We start from the raw sequence: 18,854 nt of genomic DNA, 5'->3' as shown, positions 1-18,854 counted from the left end.
ATTCTGTGTTTATTTATCATTGCCTAAATATCTCCTGTGTGATTGATAGTCTCCAATTTTTTAAACAATAAGAAATAACAACAACAAAGTTGCAGTCTTAATTTTAATTTTAGTTTTTTAAGACCTAAGTGGCCCCTTAGGGGTCTAGACAAACAGACAGACAGACAGAGACAGACAGACAGACAGACAGACAGACAGAGACAGACAGACAGACAGACAGAAGTCAAGTCATGTCAAGTTTATTTCTATAGTGCAGAACTCAAGTGCAGAGAAACCAGACTCAAAAGGGGGGAACTCATCCTCATTTGGGTGACATCAAGAATGTGATCATAAATCTTTAAACAATACAGAACACTGGAGAGTGAGAACTAACATGAGACAGACAGACAGACAGACAGACAGACAGACAGATAGATAGATAGATAGATAGATAGATAGATAGATAGATAGATAGATAGATAGATAGATAGATAGATAGAAAAAAATTGCCTATTTGCAAATACACATACTGTACCTGTGTTAAGTTGGTGTAGTCGGATGCACTGCCACCTCACACCTCTAGGGTCCCCGAATCAATTCAAGAGCTCAGGCTTTGTGTGTGAATTTAGTGCATGGCCTTTTTGTGTATGTATGCAGTTCTCCGGTTTTCTTCCACCTCCCAAAAAATATCCCAGCAAGTTTATTGGCTACACTAAATTCCCAATAGGTTTAAATGAGGGGGTAAATGTGTGTGTGTATTCAAATCTCACACCCAGTGCTTCTTGGATAAGCTCGGTATACATGTCTACCCTGACCAGAATGAAGCAATCACTGGAGGTGAGTGTAAAGGAGCCAAAATGTTATATTGTGGGTACTGAGGTTATGGTAAGGTGAGGCTCAGGGTTAGGTGTAGCACAGCATTAATTACAGCAGCAATCATGGGAATGGACGAGCGCGCGCTTGCGTTATTGCTCGTGCGTCTGTGTGTGCGTCTGTGTGGAGCGTGCGTGCGCGTCTGTGTGTGTGTGTGTGTGCGAGCGCGCGGGGCATGCCGAAAAAAAAACCTTTATGATTTAAGTGCAATGCCAATCACGATTCAGGATCGCTCACCTTGCTTAATGTTATTTCGATTTACTGTATGATATACGCACGAGACTCTGCACGAAAGGCTTGCAATGTGTTGCTTCTTTGTTTTTGTTTTTTTTCTCTAAATGAATGAACCAGGCTGCTTGCCCGTTCTGAAATGAAATGTCTTATTGCGCATGCGCGTGTACCGGGACGCGTCCTCCGCGCTTCCCCCCCTCCAGATTCTTCTGCAATGTATAAAGAGCCAAGAGAAGAAAACATAACATTAAAATGCACGAACAAAGTGTGCCGATCGCCATGAGAGGATATAGCTGCAGTCCTTGATTCGGAGGCTGTTTACAGAGAATGTCAGGGACAGCAAATGCGGAATCGGAGGGAGTCTCCAAAGTTCAAATAAAAAGGCAGATTAAGACAATCGTGGAAGATTTGGAGAACATCTTAGGGGACTTGAAGGATGTAGCGAAAGAACTCAAAGAGGTTGGTTGTGTCCCTGATGGGACCTGGATGCTGAATGAAAATCGTACCGTAATGCGATGAGCAAATGTTTCTCTGATACCTTCAAGTGGTAAAATGACACGTCTTTGGGAAGGCTGGCGGTGAGGTTCAGCGGAATCAGAGCACACTGACCGCTTTCACTCACAAAGGCCTTCGTCTACTGTATTTAATGCGATTTGTGCAAGATTTGTGATAACGTTTAAAGGCATTGTTTTTGGGCTTTACACTGGATGCCTGGAAATTAAATAGAAATGAAATGTCAAATAATTCAGTGCTTTTTCTTCATAGGTACGCGTGGCTTATATATATATATATATATATATATATATATATATATATATATATATATATATATATATATATATATAAACTTCTCTCAGCTTTTTTCTATGAAAAATGTCTGGCCTCACCGGTGTGTCATATGATGATATTTGTATTGAGCAAATGCAAATGGAGTTCCCTGTAGATTAATGAATGGTGACATGGCCACATGGCTGTTTATTTGCTTTCATTTTTAGATCCTTTTATAAAGCCAGTGGATACCAAAAGGAGCTGCAGTTTTTGCAGTCCTGCCACTGTGGTTTGTAGCCCTCACAGTACTAACAGATAATATACAGACTCTAACTAAACACAGCAGTACAGTAAACTTACTTTCACCCTGATCTAACTTGGACATCTTGGAAAAAAAATCTCCTTACAAATAATGATGGACATTGGACATTGTAATCATGCATGAAAAGTTTGCAATTTATTTTTTCCTACAAAAATCCATAATATGTATTCATATATATATATATATATATATATATATATATATATATATATATATATATATATATAGTCTAATTTGCAATGCAGATGTTGCTTGGCTGTTTCCTACTTAGTCAGTGTAGGAAGAGCATGTACAGATCATTGTAGTAGGAGGGCTACAGAGCACTTGTGGCTTTTGTGTTTAAATATAAGTCTAAATGCTGCGGAAATCCCAACTTTACTATTATATTCATAGCTCCATAATCATCTGCACAGTAACAAGAGTGGTGCCTCTTGAGCTTTGACATCATTTGCTAAATTCACACATTTATATTTATTTAAAGCATCCTATGGCTCATTTTATTATATTATGTGACTATTTTGTATTTAGACCTATCTGTTTAAATATACCCTGACCACAACAAATTATGTACTATCACACGTAGTTAGTGAACACTCCTTATACTCTAAATATTTCAAGGCTATATATATATCTTTTATGTTTTTTTTCAAGGTTGTTTATGAGATAGACTCCCTGACTTCAGACCTTCAGCTGGAGGAGATGGCAAACAGCTCAAAGACTGACACGATGAACAGCAGTTCGAGCAGTACCACTACCACTACCACTGCCTCCAGCATTGAGAGAATCAAAATTTACCCTGAAGACACCTTCCTCAGACCTCCATCCATGGCCTCTGGCATGCTCACAGTACTGAAGAGGACCCATCCACCTCTCCCACCCCCTCGCCTGACGCCAGCCCAAGTCGAGGACCGTAGCAGGAGCCTGTCCTCAGGGAACCAAGCCAAAGAGAACAGAACACTCATGCGCAATGGCGTCTTCTCTACAAAGCCTATTAACATACCAGGCAGAGATGCAGTACACATGCCTAAAAGCTCAACAGAGAAAGGACTGTCTCTCGTACCCCTTCTGCGGCACAAAAAAAGTCGATGTCCGCAGGTGACACGGGAGCGGGTGCGATTCAGTGAAAAGGTTCAGTACCATGGCTACTGCCCGGACTGTGACCTACAGTATGACATTGACAACACAGATATGCACTTACACAGCGAGCTTTTTGACATGAAACTAAGCCCCATTCATCGGTGCTCCTCCATGGCCCCAGCCCATGTTCTGATGGAAAACGGTGGGCTGACCCTCAGTCACAGCTTTCCTCCTTCAACTCAACCTTGTGTGCCTCATCATGCTACTCCAAAACCACAGAAAACCATACTACGAAAATCTACCACAACAACTGTTTGATATATAGATCCCCCTAAGATGAGACATTAATTAATCTTTTAAATATTTTATATAATGAATAAGCACTTTGTACTGCAATATCATATGGATTACATGAAGATTAAAATGGCTACGGTGATGGCTTTTTTCATTGGGAGTCCAAAGAAAGTAAGTGATTGGTGAGTACTTTTGTAAAAACAAGCCAAATATGATTGTTGTGGGAAAGCCGGCTAGTGAGATATTATGAGATAGAAGGGAAATGTAAGGAATATAAATTCATAGAACAGTTGTGTTCTGCTGAAGTGTCATTTTTCTTTGTGTATTAATTCTAGGGTATGGAACAAAATATTGGCTAGCAGGTAGTTGAGATTAATGTGTTGAATTCATTTTGGAGGGAAATTGGGCACATAATCAAATAGTGCCTTAAACAAATATTGTCCTAATTGTTTGGAATGGGTTGGACCTGGAAAATGTAAATTGCAGGAGGTTAGATGATAGATGATCTATATAGGAACTTTGCATACATGCAGTATATACTGCAAATGAGTATGAAGGTGTATTTGATAATGACCTCAGGTCAGACACTATGGTCATTAAATATTTATCTAGCCTCATTAAATAACTGGTCTATGAAAACTGTGAAGGTTCAGGTCACACACTAAAAGTAATCTGGCCCAGGTTGTCTACTAAATGGCATGTACCCAGAATTGTATTAATTGGGTATAATGTATTACACACGTTTTTACCATGTGATGTGTTTTTTTTTTGTTTGTCGGAGTTTGACGTATGATTAAATCCTGAAGTATTTTCTAGTGATATTTAACTATTGGAGTAACAATGGCCTAATTTTTTACATTCAAATCAAGGAGGGAGATAAAAGGCTTTTTCAATGCTAAGGGTTTAGGAAAGAAGGCATACCCTGGAGCGAGCTGAAAATAGCAACCTCCACTAATTAGAAAAATTAAACAAATGCCTATTATGAAATTTCACTCCAAATTTGCCTCAACCTAAATATCATCTCAAGTGTCAATTGCATTCAGTGTAGTGGTGGAAAGGAATTTAACACTGTGAATTATAAACCTAAGATGAGAATGATCCACACCTTGTGTTGTTAAAGGGTTACAGAGTTGACATAAAAACTCCATCAAACTTATATGACCCTGATAAAGTGTGTTTATTTCCCTTTAGTATAAAAACCGACTAATTCCGTTTAAATATTAAATACAACATTTTGAAGATTTAAACATACACAGTAATTCCACTGATCATCCTTTATCAATAATCCAAATCACTTATTATTACAAAGCAAAGCATTTGCTCTACCCAGTAGTAAAATATTTCAGGCAGGGATAATGTCAAGACAGGCTTATAAGGCAATATGTCACTTGCACAGACTCTCCTAGTAATCTGAAACAATAATGAAATCTAGACCCAGACAAGTTTTTAAAATGTTCATTGATAACATTTACCTTCTGATATTTGAGCAAATAAACAAATTTGTGGCAAAACACCTTACGGTCTGTAAATAGAGCTGTGTTAGAATGTGTGCTTGATTTCAAGCACAGAGTTTACTAAAGCAAAACGTAAAGGATGCCAGCGACTAGTAATAAAATCACAACCTTATTCAAGGACATGCCAAAACAAAATTGGAACATCATCAAAGCATCAATATGCAAATAACTATATTTAAAGTTTAATGCCTGCTATTACAGTATTTTTATGGCCCAGTGCAACCTACAGATGCTTGATTGGATTCAGATGTGGGAAATTTGGAGGCCAAGTCAGCACCTTGAACTCTTCGTCATGTTCCTCAAGCCATTCCTGAATCAATTTTTGCAGTGAGGCAGGGAGCATTATCTGGCAGAAAGACACCATTAGAGGTGTACCTCATCTGCAACAATGTAGGTTGTACGTGTCAAAGGAACTTCTATCTATTGTAGGAGCTTTTGGTGGTGTACAGGGTTAGAATAGACATGCTGATCTGTCTGTGGCTACACAGCCCTATATGTAGCAAGCTAAGATGCACTGTGTTCTGACACCTTTCTATAGCCAGCATTTTTTTTTCCATCAATTTGTGCTACAGTAGCTCTTCTGTAAGATTGAACTGGATGGGCTAGTTCTCGCTCACCAAACACATTGTGAGCTTTGATTACTCATGAAACTGTCACTGGTTAACTGGTTGTCCTTCTTTAAACCACTTTTGGTATGTACTAACTACTGCATACTAGAAATACTCCTCAAAAGCTGCTGTTTTGGAGATGCTCCGACCCAGTTGTCTTGCCACCACAATTCGGCCCTTGTCAAAGTCACTCAATGCTTAGACATGACTTTTTGTTCCAAATTCAATAACTGGCTGTTCAGTTGCTGCCTAACATATTCCACTGCTGGAAAGTTGCCATTGTAACTAGATAATCAGTTTTATTCATTTTACCTGTCCGTGGTTTTATTTCATTTTTTTATATTTATCTGAATTAATACATACCTGATGGTTTGAGCTCCTGGAACTCTTCTTACACTAATAAAAACAAGGAACAGTGCTTACTCAGAATTCACAGTGTACTCTTTAGAGAACATTAGAATATAATTCTCAAACCATCACTATATTTAGAAAAGATTTCCTATTGTATTCTTTCTGCAAATGTTTAAAATAATCTTTCCCCAGGGTGCTATAAAACAAACTAAAATAGAAAACAGATTTCCAAGTTTACCAATATTCACAAAAGTTATTAGGTCACCAGTATATGCAAAAATCCCCGCTGGCCTGCGTTGCTGTACTGAACACTTGATATTTTAAAGAATATACATTTTTTTTAGAAGTCACTCGGTCACACAGTAAGAAGTTTCCTAGGCTAGGTCAAAAATAAACAGAAAGTTTGAGGTTATTTGTCCAAATTGCTTAAACACCTATCAATCGATTGCTTTAAATAAATCAGCTCAGTGTGATAGTGGGAGGCTAATGTCAAGATACCAAGAGTGAATCAGACACACTTCTATTCAATAGTACAGAGAATATGTAGGCAGTGACTTTTATAGCAGAGATGTTAACATACTGAGATTTGTCTATATAGAGCATGTGGCTCTTTTTTCTGACTGTAGTAAAAATTTATTTATTCCATTCTCTGTAATATAAGATAACTGTGTTGGAATGATGTATCTAAATTGGTCTTTTCTAATATTTTAAATAATTTAATAGGCTTTACGGGGTTGTTAACTGTATGTTCTCCTTTTCAGAAACGTGACATCTTTTTTATTATAGAGTGGCATGGTAGAGTAGCAGGTACAGTTACTACTTCATATTTTTCCTAATTTGATCCAGAGATTGAGTTATCATCTGTGTGGGTTTCCATGTGGTCCTTAGTTTCCCTTCCTGAAGTAAACAAATGTGAGTGTGTGTGTTACTGGTACGATGGACTCCCATACAGGGTGTATTCCTGCTTCATGCCTAGTGTTCTCAGAAATCCTCTCTGGTTCTGAACCTAACCAGGATCAAACATTTACAGAAGATGAATCATTATTTCATGATGAAAATACTATCATTCAAATCGTAATCACAGTGTAATCAAGATATCAATCAAGGTTGATCATATACCAGTGTTGCTAGGCAAAGAGTTTTTAAAATGTAGAAAAAGACACACATTAGTGTTGTTAAATAATTTAATAGAAAATATGGAATAAGACTAACTAGTAGTATTTACAAGGAATAGGATATGGAAATGCTGCAATTGTGCCAAAAATGTATCAAATGTTATTTGATAAGACAACAAAAGTGTTTGTAATGCAGATGGCACCAGGGAAAATTCTGGTATTCTGGCATTCATAAATAACAAAAATTGTAAGTTCTGCTTTGTCAGTTGTGTGCCCTCAATTTATCTAAAAGAGACATCTAATAAAGAGAGAGATGCTTATAATGTCAGACAGTCTTTTTGTAACAGAAACCACTTTCTTTAAAATATATTTGGTAGATACTACTGACCTCAAGCAGTGTCTTAAAACGCCACTCAGGATTTTGGATCGAGATGCGAAGAAGAAGAGATCTAAGTGACTTTGAAAGAGGGTTCATTTTTGGGGCACAGATGAGAGAAGCTTCACACACAACAAATGTGTTGGCTGTGTTTCAGTAGGAACAGTAACTGAAGTGACATTTACATTGCTGTCTATAGGAAAGGCATCAGTAAATACAGTTGCAAATGTATACTCCAAAATAAGCAATTCATCAATATAATGTTCATGCAAGGAAAAACAGGAGAGCAACTGTTCTGGAGGAGAATTTTGGTGCAGGTCGTGATTAGACTGACAATGAGAACTGTCAGTTGACGACTGCATAGGATGGATATTACAGGGTTTTATGTGAAAAACGAAGACAAATGAACATTTTATATTTCAGAGGTGCAAAAATCCATAGACAGTGGACTACAGAGATGTGAAAAAGTGATATTGTCAGATGAGTCATCCATAATCATATCGGGCGAACCTTTTTGTGGCAAATAAGGGGTTTCAGTGGATCTGTTATGTTGTTCCTCTTAAAGGGAAGGGTTGCTACAAATCAATAGTAAATTATGGTATAAAAAATAATTAGTATAAAAATAGTATAAAAATTGATTTTCACATCAGTGTTAGAAAGCTCTATTTCTTTATTACCATTACTGAAACATTAATTCAGGGAATATTCTTGAGAAGAATGTGAACATTCAAATGTGCATTGAATCTCTTCTGGTGGCATGCTATATTTTCAGCCACATTTGTATGCATTTCTAACTTGCACAAGCTTGATACTGATCTAAATGTATCTAAATGGAAACTAAGTATTGTAATTCTTTTGTAAAATGTCAGTTCTTTGCGTGTTTTTATTTGTTGCAATATTTAAATAATGCAACAAATAATACTTTTTGGTCAAAGTAATGCAGGCCAGCCATTAAGTATGTGAGGCACAAAACCATTTATATGGGAACATAAATCCCTATGGGGGAAAAGAAAGAAATGTTGAGATGAAGCTCTGACATGGTGAGCATTTGCTGCTTTATGGCTTTGTGTGATGAGTTCTTAACATTGAGTAAAACGGGTCTTTTTTTCAGAGGAGTCCCTAAGACAGAGCAAGAAAGAGCAAAGCATTAGTGCGACTGTATAATATGTGTCAGCATATTCTTTGTCTCTGTTGGCTCCTCAAAGAGGCTGTCAGCCATGAAGGACTATAATACTGAGTGCCCATCTAGCCATGGGTGGTAAGCTCTTGCCACACTTTGAGTGGATGTGCATTTTTTTGTGTTGCTATATTTGCTGTCAATGGTTGTGTTAAAGCTGGCCATTGGGTGAGATTCGGGGGGCATTGAAATCTTCCACGAACCTTCCTTGAATACCACTTCCTTCGATCTCGGAGCATTGAGGTATTGTGATCATGAGATTAAAATGAAGAACCCTGTTTTCCTTCTCCTGTATTTAGTTAGATCCTAACGAAGTTTAATTGCTCTGTAGAGACTGATACTTGTTATTAGTTTGTGGATACCCCTATAAACTCATTTGACAAGTGTATAATGAATGCACTGTGGAAATGCTGACATAGATGTATAGAAATATTCAAATGGTAACACTAATAATGAAAATGTTTAAGAAGTTCCTGGGGCTTAACTAGCACTGTGTCAGATTATGTATTTTTGCTAATTTAATAACTGTTCTTTTTGATGACATTTTGATTGTGGCTGAAAGTGTTCTTCTGATAGGTATGACCTGATGTACTGAAAAAATATATGCCTTGCAAATGAGCAGCGTTTATAAGTGATATCTGAAAGCAAAATGCCAGGCTACACAGGATGCAGCAGCTGTAAATAATGCCATGAAGATCAGACACCTCAGCTGTTCTTTCAGAGGTAAACATGGGAACAACAGAAGCTCTTTACTAGAACAGCTGTATCAGCTGGTTTAGGGCAGAGGCTTGGTGAGGCAGAAAGAAATTGCTCAAGAAATTGTCAAATCAGGGTTATACCAAACATCTTCTCACTCTCATGTACATGAGATACTTCATCATATGAGAATAGATAAAGAACTTTTACATTTTTTTGTTTTTCTTCATTATTCATTTGCAAATGTAGACCAATGAAGGACAGGCTTTTACAGTTTTGTCATAATGGAAAATAAATAAATGTGTCAAAGCTGGGGTGAATGCTCTGGATGCATCCTTAGAGGCAACATACGTCACTGGATGCACTTCTCCCCAGAGTGGGAGGAAAAATCAATATCTTTTGCCATTCTCAACCCACATACCTTATATTTACCGAAAAAACCTACTGTACTCGCTAGAGAAAGAGAAACACAGTGAGATATGATTTTAACAGTGTAAAAGATACAATAATACAAATTGTGTACTTTATGTTTTATGTTAAGGATCTTTTGCATTGTATAAAAATGTAATTACTGTCGTGAATTTTTTTTGTTCTTAATTTTTTTGAAAATACAAAATAACAATGGTGGTTTAAAGGTTGAGGTTAAGACTAAATTCCTAGGTCCCTTTACTATTGACTGCCTACTTCTATGCTTGGACTGAATTCTGCCTCACTTGTAAGTCATTTAAGCATTTATGAATACAAATGAATAATTATAAAATCAAACAAAATCGATCACATCATGAAACATTTACAATGAAGAATTGTATGAGGTTTCAAGTATAAGAAATATTTCAACCTATGACTGAATGGCAGAAGCTCACCATGTTCTTGATGACATAAATTAATGCACACCCCAAGTGATTGAAAGGGTATGAGGAGAACTGGTTGCTCTGTGTGTTGCTCAGTGAAATTACCCTAAACTTAATAAATGTTCAGATCTAGTGGCTTATTCCTGCACCAGGGCTCAAACCAGTTTCTTTTTACAAAACCGTGAATGTCATGTCTGCCAATCATAGACAGACAGACAGACATCACTAGACATGCCATTTTGTACATCACAGGGGTAAAATCACAAAATCATGATCATGCTTCCAAAACAGATTTCTGGGTCACTGGGCATCAGCATGTCCCTTTGGGCTTGGTTTGTGGGCTTAGTATTTTTGAGTAAATAGTCCCCTAGGAACATTAGTGAGCTTGTAAGGGAGAGTTCAATTCCCAGGCTTGTGCTAGAATGCAGCTGTTAGGTCTGTAAGCGAGACTCTTAACCTTCAAACTGAGGAGCTTTATACAGTACTTGGATTATATTCTACCTCACTTTGGATAAAAACATGTACTAGATGAATGCATGTGAAATGAAACACAGCCAATCACATAAATGCCACATACGTGCTGGTATAAGTTCCCTTACCCAGCATGCAATGTGTATGCTCACATACCCTCCATTTTACCAGTTCTCCAATTTTGTCTTAATTGCAATACTCGCGTTAAAATATTTCATTTATTGTCCCTACAGGTCCTTTAATGGCTGAAGAAATACCATACTCCCTGCCTGAATTACATCAGAAGTCTCGAAGGCTTTCAGATCACTACCAAAGGCCGCATCACGGACAAAGAAAAAAGTACGACAAGCAAGGATACTCACCCGAGCCATCTACAATCAGATAAATCATAATGGCCAAAGGGTATAACGTTTGTTTCAGAAACAAATCCGTGATTTCAATAGATAGATTTGTAAACAGAGAGAATTGCAAAAAAAAACTTTAAAGAGAATGAGGGAGTCACTACAAACCTTTTCTTTTCCATTCCAACATTGTTTTATTTCTGTAGCAGAGATCCAACAGTGACCTGAAAATTCATTGTAGCTTAAATAGCTATAATAGAGAAAAGTGCTGTATTGTTGCTGCTAAAATCGTGAGAACATTTCATAGGGTCTACTTTAAATTAATGGCTTTATATTACATCTTATCTTATAATTAGTATCATTTTTCAGTAATAATTGCAATGCCCTTTCAAATATTGCCTTTGAATGATAAGGGTAACCTCTGGAAGGTATAGAGAAATGTGCATTTAAGTGTTGAAACACAGTATATGTTTTATAAAAAAAAAACATATATATATACAAAAGAACATATTTTTGATATTTCCTGAAGTGATTTTAAAGATTTTCTGGATGTAAATCACTGCAGGGGCATTTATTTAGATAATTTATTTATGTATTATGCCGAAGTATAGGAAATGATTAAAAGTTTTTTCGTATATGTTGTGGGTGTGGTTATGTGTGATTGTGTTTCTAATAATTAAAAAATCTGATGAATTTGTTTTCATGTATACACTCTAAAAAAAAAATATTTGAAATTCTTGAACAAGCCTGTCATGCGTTCTGCTCTTTTAATCGAAACACATGATGCTTTGTTCTAAAATATTTTATAACAGAACTCATGTAGACTCTAAGACACACATTTGCATCTGATGACTAATATCACAGTTCCATATCCAGAAATATAGTGTTGTTTTTAAAATTGTGCAACAGCTATAAACCATTTGTCTGAGAAAACGTTCTATAGATAATAAATAATAAATTTATGAATTAAAAATAAATGTTTCTGATGGTGATAACAATAGAAGATGTCCAGTAAACAGAGCACTTCCATGTAGTCCACTTTAGTTTCTTGTGTTTTATGGAAACAGTGAAAATATATATATATATATTTTTAATGGATAATCATCTTGCTATTTTGAAATACTACCAATATATTTTAAATCATTTAACAATTGACCTACAAAAAAGACACAATCATAACAAAATCTAGATTGATTTTTAAGATGTCAATTTTTAGCACTTTGCACTGTAATTCAAAGTCTTTATATAGGGGCATAAAGGTCTGCTGTAGTATGTGAAATACAGAGTGATTTGAAATGATGATGCTTTCTCTTTGTGTCTCTCTGTGTTAATCTGAGTGAGCTGTTTGATCTTTTGCCACGGTAGGCTTTTGCTGAAAGCAATGCAAATCAAACAGATGGAGACTACAAAACACTTCTGTAAGTCATTCTGTTTAAGGTAAATAAAAAATAAATTAAAAAAAACTGTAAATCTAGAAAATATATAATTTTCTTACTGAATCTAGCACTTAGGCATTGTAATGCCATTGGCTCACTCAAGAATGTATTGAATGTGTTGAAACATGGTAAAGATAGCGATGTATCAATGTGCTGCTAGTGCTCCATTAAAATTAATTGCTGTATAATAAATAGTGGATGCTTGGGAAAAAAACACTTCTTAGTTGATTTGCAGCACTTTCAGTATTTGTGTATGTATTAATTAGTTTGACAGGTGTATATATATATCATTTTCAATGAGCCATTTAAGTTCTCAACTGAATAACCTAATGGCAATGATTTGGTCTATGCAATGCACACTGGTAAGAAAACATGGCCTTGTTGTAAACAAAACATATTGGGCTGGTCTTGGCTATTAAATTTTACATTTATACAATCCCCTGAATATAAAACATTTGTACCAGCTGACCAGAAACAAATGCAAATTAGTAGAAAAAAAAACAGGTAATTACAAAAAAAAAGTATGTGATATATTTTGCAAAATCAGTAGTACACATTAACCACAAACCACACAGTAATAGAGAACACACACACACACACACGTTTGCTGTCACACATTGCCTTGCCTAAATTACCTACACTAAACAAACCTGGAGTTCGGTCACTGTCCCAAAAAGTTATATAAAGTCAGTATGTTTGAACACTGCTTTTATTGAATCTGATAATGTGCCCAAACAGTAGTGCTTACTTTTAAACCACTGTAATGAGAGTACATGGCACAAGATGGCAACCTACACATGCTCTTAGTTCCTCAAGCATATTTACATTTATGGCTTTTAGCAAAACTAGATTAAGACTCGTGCTTTGGTCAACTTTTGTGCTAATATACAGCAGTTATTTATATCTAATCTATCTAAACTCATCAAAATTAGACTTTCATTAAATAACATGAAGAAGAAATCTTGAGAAGACCCAGATTCAAAACAGTCCTCTTTTGGGTGACACTGAGGTAATTACAGTTAAGGTTACAGTAATGGTTCCTATACTAAAGAATAAATGAATTCATTTATTTTAAGACTATTATTACTAAAAGAAATATGACTTAAACTAAATGAATTTTGTTTCATTCAAAATGTTACTGTTGTCTACAATAAAACATTCTGAACTGCACTTTCCTCTTTATCCAACTCTGCTGCATGACAATAATTTTAACAAAAATGTTAACATTTGCTCTGCATTGGGCTCTATCACACTATGGCATGGGTTATTTTCCACATTAAGTATGTATTAGTACACTATTTATTCCTCATTCACCATTTCCAAGCTTCAAATGATGGCAGAAAGAGATACGTCTTTTCAAACACACCTTCCGGCTTTTTAAAAAGCTGTATCGAGAAATGCAAGGTCACGCTTCCCACGTGATTGAGTAATATTTTTTTGCGTTCTTTGTCAAAGACTATTTCTTTGGGTTTTAGTCGCATATTTTACTAAAATAATAAACTTACAATTCACAGTGGTTTTTAATTATAAATCTGAAGTTAAAAGAAACAAACGACAAAAAAGAATGCATATTAACGAAATACATTTTATCTGTATACCACTTATAACTATAGACATTCTCACTAAGCAGCTTTACATAGATCAAAAGTCTTAATGATTTTGAAGCAACACTGTCAAGGAATACTACAAGTGGGAATGAGGAAGAAACCTTTAAAGGTTCCACTTCAAAAACTCTTTCTGTCCTGGGTGATAACCAGAGGTGGCAAAAGTACACACATCCTTCACTTAAGTAGAAGTACAGATACTTATGTTTTAAAATACTCTGGTAAAAGTTGAAGTACTGACTATACTTTTTTACTCAAATTGAAGTAAAGAAGTTTGGGCTCTGGACATGTACTTAAGTAAAAAGTAGCCATTATTACTACCTGTTTTAGTGTCACGCTGGTAACTAGACGTCACTTCATATTAATACTAGGGCTGTCAATCAATTAAAATATTTAATCGCGATTAACGGCGTGATTGTCATAAGTTAACTTGACATTAAACAAAAATTAATTGTACTTTTTTATCTGTTCTAAAAGTACCTTAAATTAATCATTTAATCATTAATCAAGTTTTGATACTCCAATCAACCTGGGTATGAACAAGATGCTTTATTCAAATGTATGTTTATTATTAGTGGAACCAGACTCAACATAGAGCATGAAGACAAAATATTCTTGTAAATGTTTTAAAGTAATTATGCTGTTTTAAATGACATAAATCATCAGGACACCAAATGGAATTTTTGCAATGTTTCCACACGGACGGTTAATGAGGTGATACCGGAGAAACTGTACCTCTTCTGACTTTCATTCGAATTACATAATCATAGAGTATTTGTTTATTAGACATTTCAAGCTTTCTATCAATATATTTATTATGTCTGTGAGGCAGGTATTCACTGAGATTCAGGGTGTTTTATTTATGTGTATGTGAAAAGAGATGACAGAGGCAGAGACGGCAGAGATCGCCACCTGTGTGTTTTTTTATTTTACAAAAGCACAGCATTTGGCTGTTATTATGAGTGTATGCAAATAAAATTAGATCCTTTACAGATTCTAATGATGTATTGCTCTTATCTGTACGATCAAAAAAGACAGATTAATTTAAGTTTGTTTCTGAGTCATGAGGAACAAAAATTCACAAAACGCGCCGGCGCGTTTGTTGACCCCAGAGGGTTAATTGTGTGCATCATGCCAGATTTTGGTCCTGATTTGAGACTTGACGCATCAGTAAAACGAATGTAATTTTAGTTTTTTTCATTTTTTAAATCTGAGTAAAGAAAGGACATCGTGAAAAAATGTGTGTAACATTAAACATTTTAATTTAGCCTCTTTTATATGTATTTATTTACATTTTTATTAAAATGGTCAAACAGAAATGCGCGCTTTAATAAAATTAATGCAGTTAAAATGAATTTGCATTAACATGTTATTAACAGATTAGTTTTGACACCTAATTAATATTTCCTCTTCTTCTTCTTCTTTCGGCTGCTCCCATTGGGGTTCGCCACAGCGGATCATTGGTCTCCATATGTCAGGCGGAAGAATGTGCCGGAAACCTAAGTGCAGTTAACGATGTTTAATGAAGAAACACAGGGCAACAGCAGAAAACGGCAAACCAGGTTATATAGCCTGGAGGCTGATGAGCTCAAGGTTTAGATGATTAGTATGTAGGAGAGCTGCTTGGAATGATAGGTGGGTTATGTGAAGGTGTGGCTGGTGGATCCCTGATACTACTCTGTTCTTTACATCTGCCTCTTTAAAACCAACTACCTGCATGTCTTCCTTCACCACATCCATAAACCTCCTCTTTGGACCCTGTTGGCTAACAACTGTCATTGGGCCTCGACCGATCCGATATGAAATTCTGATTTGTGATCCGCATATTTGATTTGCCACGTTTTACGCTGGATGCCCTTCCTAACGCAACCCCTCCCCAAGAGTGTACTAGCTTGTGCAACCATAATTTCTGGGTTGACAGTCCTAATTAACAAATTGATACAAAACGAATTACAAATTGTGTTACCTAATGAATGTGTCCAGGCTGAAGCAAAGATGATGATTATGATGATGATGATGATCAGGTGATCAGGAATGTCTCTTCTCTTAGTCATGTTCACATCGCTGACTTCCTCTGCCTCATCCACATTAACCCCAAACTTCTTGTTGCCTATTGTTGCTTATTGTTTACTTTGTAATCTAGCCTCCATCTGTGGTGTGTGAGAGCCAGGAAATGACAGGAAATCAGTTGATGGGCTGAAAATGGTGGACAGTGAGAAGAAAAAATATTGACGTATCACCAAATAGATTAACACTAAACAAGCCTGTTTTGGAAATGTAAGAAGTAGAAAGTACAGATATTAGTTTAAACATTTAACGAGTAAAAGTAAGAAGTTGTCTGAAAAATAAATAGTTAAGTAAAGTACTGATACCAGAAAAATCTACTTAAGTACAGTAACGTATTTGTACTTCGTTGATGCTTGTTCCCATCTCTGGTGATAACTGATATTAAGTTTTATAAAGCATAAGAATATACAGATCTTGAAGAGCAACAGTTCTTAGAAGGTACAGGCCTATATCCTCAAAATGAGTTCATCCTCTAAAGGAAAGATACGTCTTGGGCATCATCTGTTGTTAAAATGTGCAAATGTTCAGCGTACCCATTTCTTATCATTCATAGCAGCAGAAGATGAGTCAGAAAAGTGCAGAAAGCACAAATCAGGAATAAAACACCAGGATGAATCAGATACCGTAGGTTCAGAGGGAAAGAGGCGCTGCGGCAGTAGAAGTGTGTGCTTTTCAACCATTCGATCTGCACCTTTATATAGAAAGGTGATTTAACAAAATGCCAACTGTGAACCAACTATAATTCAACCTTAAAATTAGGATTAAAGATTAAACCCCATCCAATATTTTCTGTAAATTGCATTATTTTAGGGAATGATAAAAAAATCTGTGCCATTCTATAAAACAAAATGTGCTCAAGAACCATGGGTTATGACCATTTAGTATTTTACAGGTCATTAAAAGTATTTTGGAATCACTGAGAAACATTAATGGTCTATCCTGTCTTAGACTATAGTTGGGGCTCTGAAATAAATTAAAGAATTCTAATTAAAATACTAATTCTAACACATTATTTTTTCTATAATAATCATACAAGTATGTGCCATGCACATAGTCTAATTCTAATATGTACCCTTTATGGCCATAAGCACTCTATTTCCCCATTGATTGACGAATAAAGGTATATCTTATCTTTACTGTGGGGCCTCCTTTGGGGCTTTAGCTCAGTCCTCCAGCCCTTCTACTGCTGCTGAGCATACTGCTCACATATACTGTACATACTACCAACATCTGATTTTCAGCTTGCTATTTTAGCCAGACCACTGTGAAACCCACTTCACAATCTAGCCAAATCCTAAGTTGCTACACAAAGCCAAATCATTCCTCAGCTTCCACATTTGCCAACTTCTGAAGACTACTAGATCCTGACTTTCACTGATATTTAAAAGTGCTTAATTCTAGGCTAGCTAGTTTCTAAGCTTAGCTCAGTGCAGCTGTCAAGATATGCTGAGGTTCCAGGAAGTTAAGATCTATGTATTAATGGTGTCTGCACCAACCATCTTAGAGGAGGAATCTTCAAGTTGGACATCTTATGTACAGCAAACTGATTTAGAAATTGATCTGGAATTGAAATAGAAGTAGACTGAAAAAAGTAAGGAAAAAAATGATTAGAATCTGTTCTAGTCATGTAGATTACTTTGTGGCAAAAGTGGCTCAATTGAAAAAAAATTAAATAAAATAAAAACATGCATGCTTAAAGGAAACTTGCATCCTTCCTTAGAGTCCTATAGCCAAGGAGTTCATTTTTCTATCCTGCTCCACAAGGAGTGCAGGAATGCATCTACTGGCTGCATCTGGAAGACATTTCCAGTCTGAGAGTAAACCAACAGTTAACTGTGGCTTTAACAACATCATAAACAAATTAGCCTCTTCCATCTCATATACACTGATGAAAGGCCCAAAAAGGTTTCACTGGAGAAAGTGTGATCATTAGATGCACATTGCCCAAGCACTGAATGCAGATTCACTGTAATGCAAATAGCCAATTTAATACTGCTTGCATTATAGTGCTTACTGCATATAGAAGGTGTGTCTCTGCCAATCTGGTTTATGTACAGAAAGTGTTGTTGGCACAGTTCACACTGCTGGGCACAAGTTAACTAACTTTGTGCAACTTATTCTATGCTCTCTTTGGGCCTGTGGCCAAAAAAAACCCTGGTGAATAGATCACAGGTTTCAGGAACTAGACACAGCCAATTGAATCAGCCATATGGCACCTTTAAAATCCACAGCCAAGATTGTTGGGTAGAAACCCCCAACCTACCCCCCACCCACTAATGTGTTCTATTGGGTCCATTCATAAAGAACTGAGGTTGCTGGCAAGAAACTTTACAGCCGAAAACATTGTTCACTAGACAGAGACTACAAAAGACCAGTGGCTTCTGATGGCACATGGGTGTAAGCTTAATTTCTTTGTTAATGGATATCTATGTATACTTTTAAATATATTAAATATACTGTATATACACATACACTGTCTTCTTCAGAAGAATTGAAATGTCAAGGCTAATTCTCTTGTTTTTGCTATACACTGCAGACATTTGAGTTTGAGATAAAAGGATAAACATGAATAAATATATTATTCTTTCATCTAGATGTTTTAATCAACTTATGACACCTTTGCTGGAAAAACACCACACGAATCCTTAAGATGGGCAAACATATTGGTACAATAATTCTTAAATTAAACATGTTTGTGCAGTT

At 36.0% G+C, this 18,854-nt stretch overlaps 1 protein-coding gene across 3 annotated transcripts; it reads left to right on the top strand.

Annotated features, from left to right (window-relative positions):
- Positions 1-520: 520 nt before the first annotated feature.
- Positions 521-11,552, top strand: prr16 (proline rich 16). Of its 3 annotated transcripts, none has more exons than XM_046871772.1 (3): positions 521-816; positions 2,825-3,715; positions 10,937-11,552. In XM_046871772.1, the coding sequence occupies exons 1-2, from the start codon at positions 538-540 to the stop codon at positions 3,566-3,568; spliced, it is 1,023 nt and encodes a 340-aa protein (XP_046727728.1). In that variant the 5' UTR covers positions 521-537; the 3' UTR covers positions 3,569-3,715; positions 10,937-11,552. The 3 variants fall into 3 exon arrangements, with proteins under 3 accessions (XP_046727728.1, XP_046727727.1, XP_046727729.1); XM_046871771.1 differs by having other exon boundaries at positions 2,825-3,726; XM_046871773.1 differs by lacking the exon at positions 521-816 and adding an exon at positions 1,309-1,542 and having other exon boundaries at positions 2,825-3,726.
- Positions 11,553-18,854: the final 7,302 nt, after the last annotated feature.

This window comes from Silurus meridionalis, chromosome 17 (genome assembly GCF_014805685.1).
Source record: "Silurus meridionalis isolate SWU-2019-XX chromosome 17, ASM1480568v1, whole genome shotgun sequence".
Lineage (NCBI taxonomy): Eukaryota > Metazoa > Chordata > Actinopteri > Siluriformes > Siluridae > Silurus > Silurus meridionalis.
Note: the sequence above shows the minus strand (reverse complement) of the source record. Positions and strands in the feature narration are given on the sequence as shown.

Coding starts and splice junctions, on each gene's coding strand:
- prr16 (XM_046871772.1), top strand. CDS start 538: ATGCACTGCCACCTCACACCTCTAGGGTCCCCGAATCAATTCAAGAGC. Junction 817..2,824: donor GAATGAAGCAATCACTGGAG/GTGAGTGTAAAG, acceptor TTTTTTTTCAAG/GTTGTTTATGAGATAGACTC.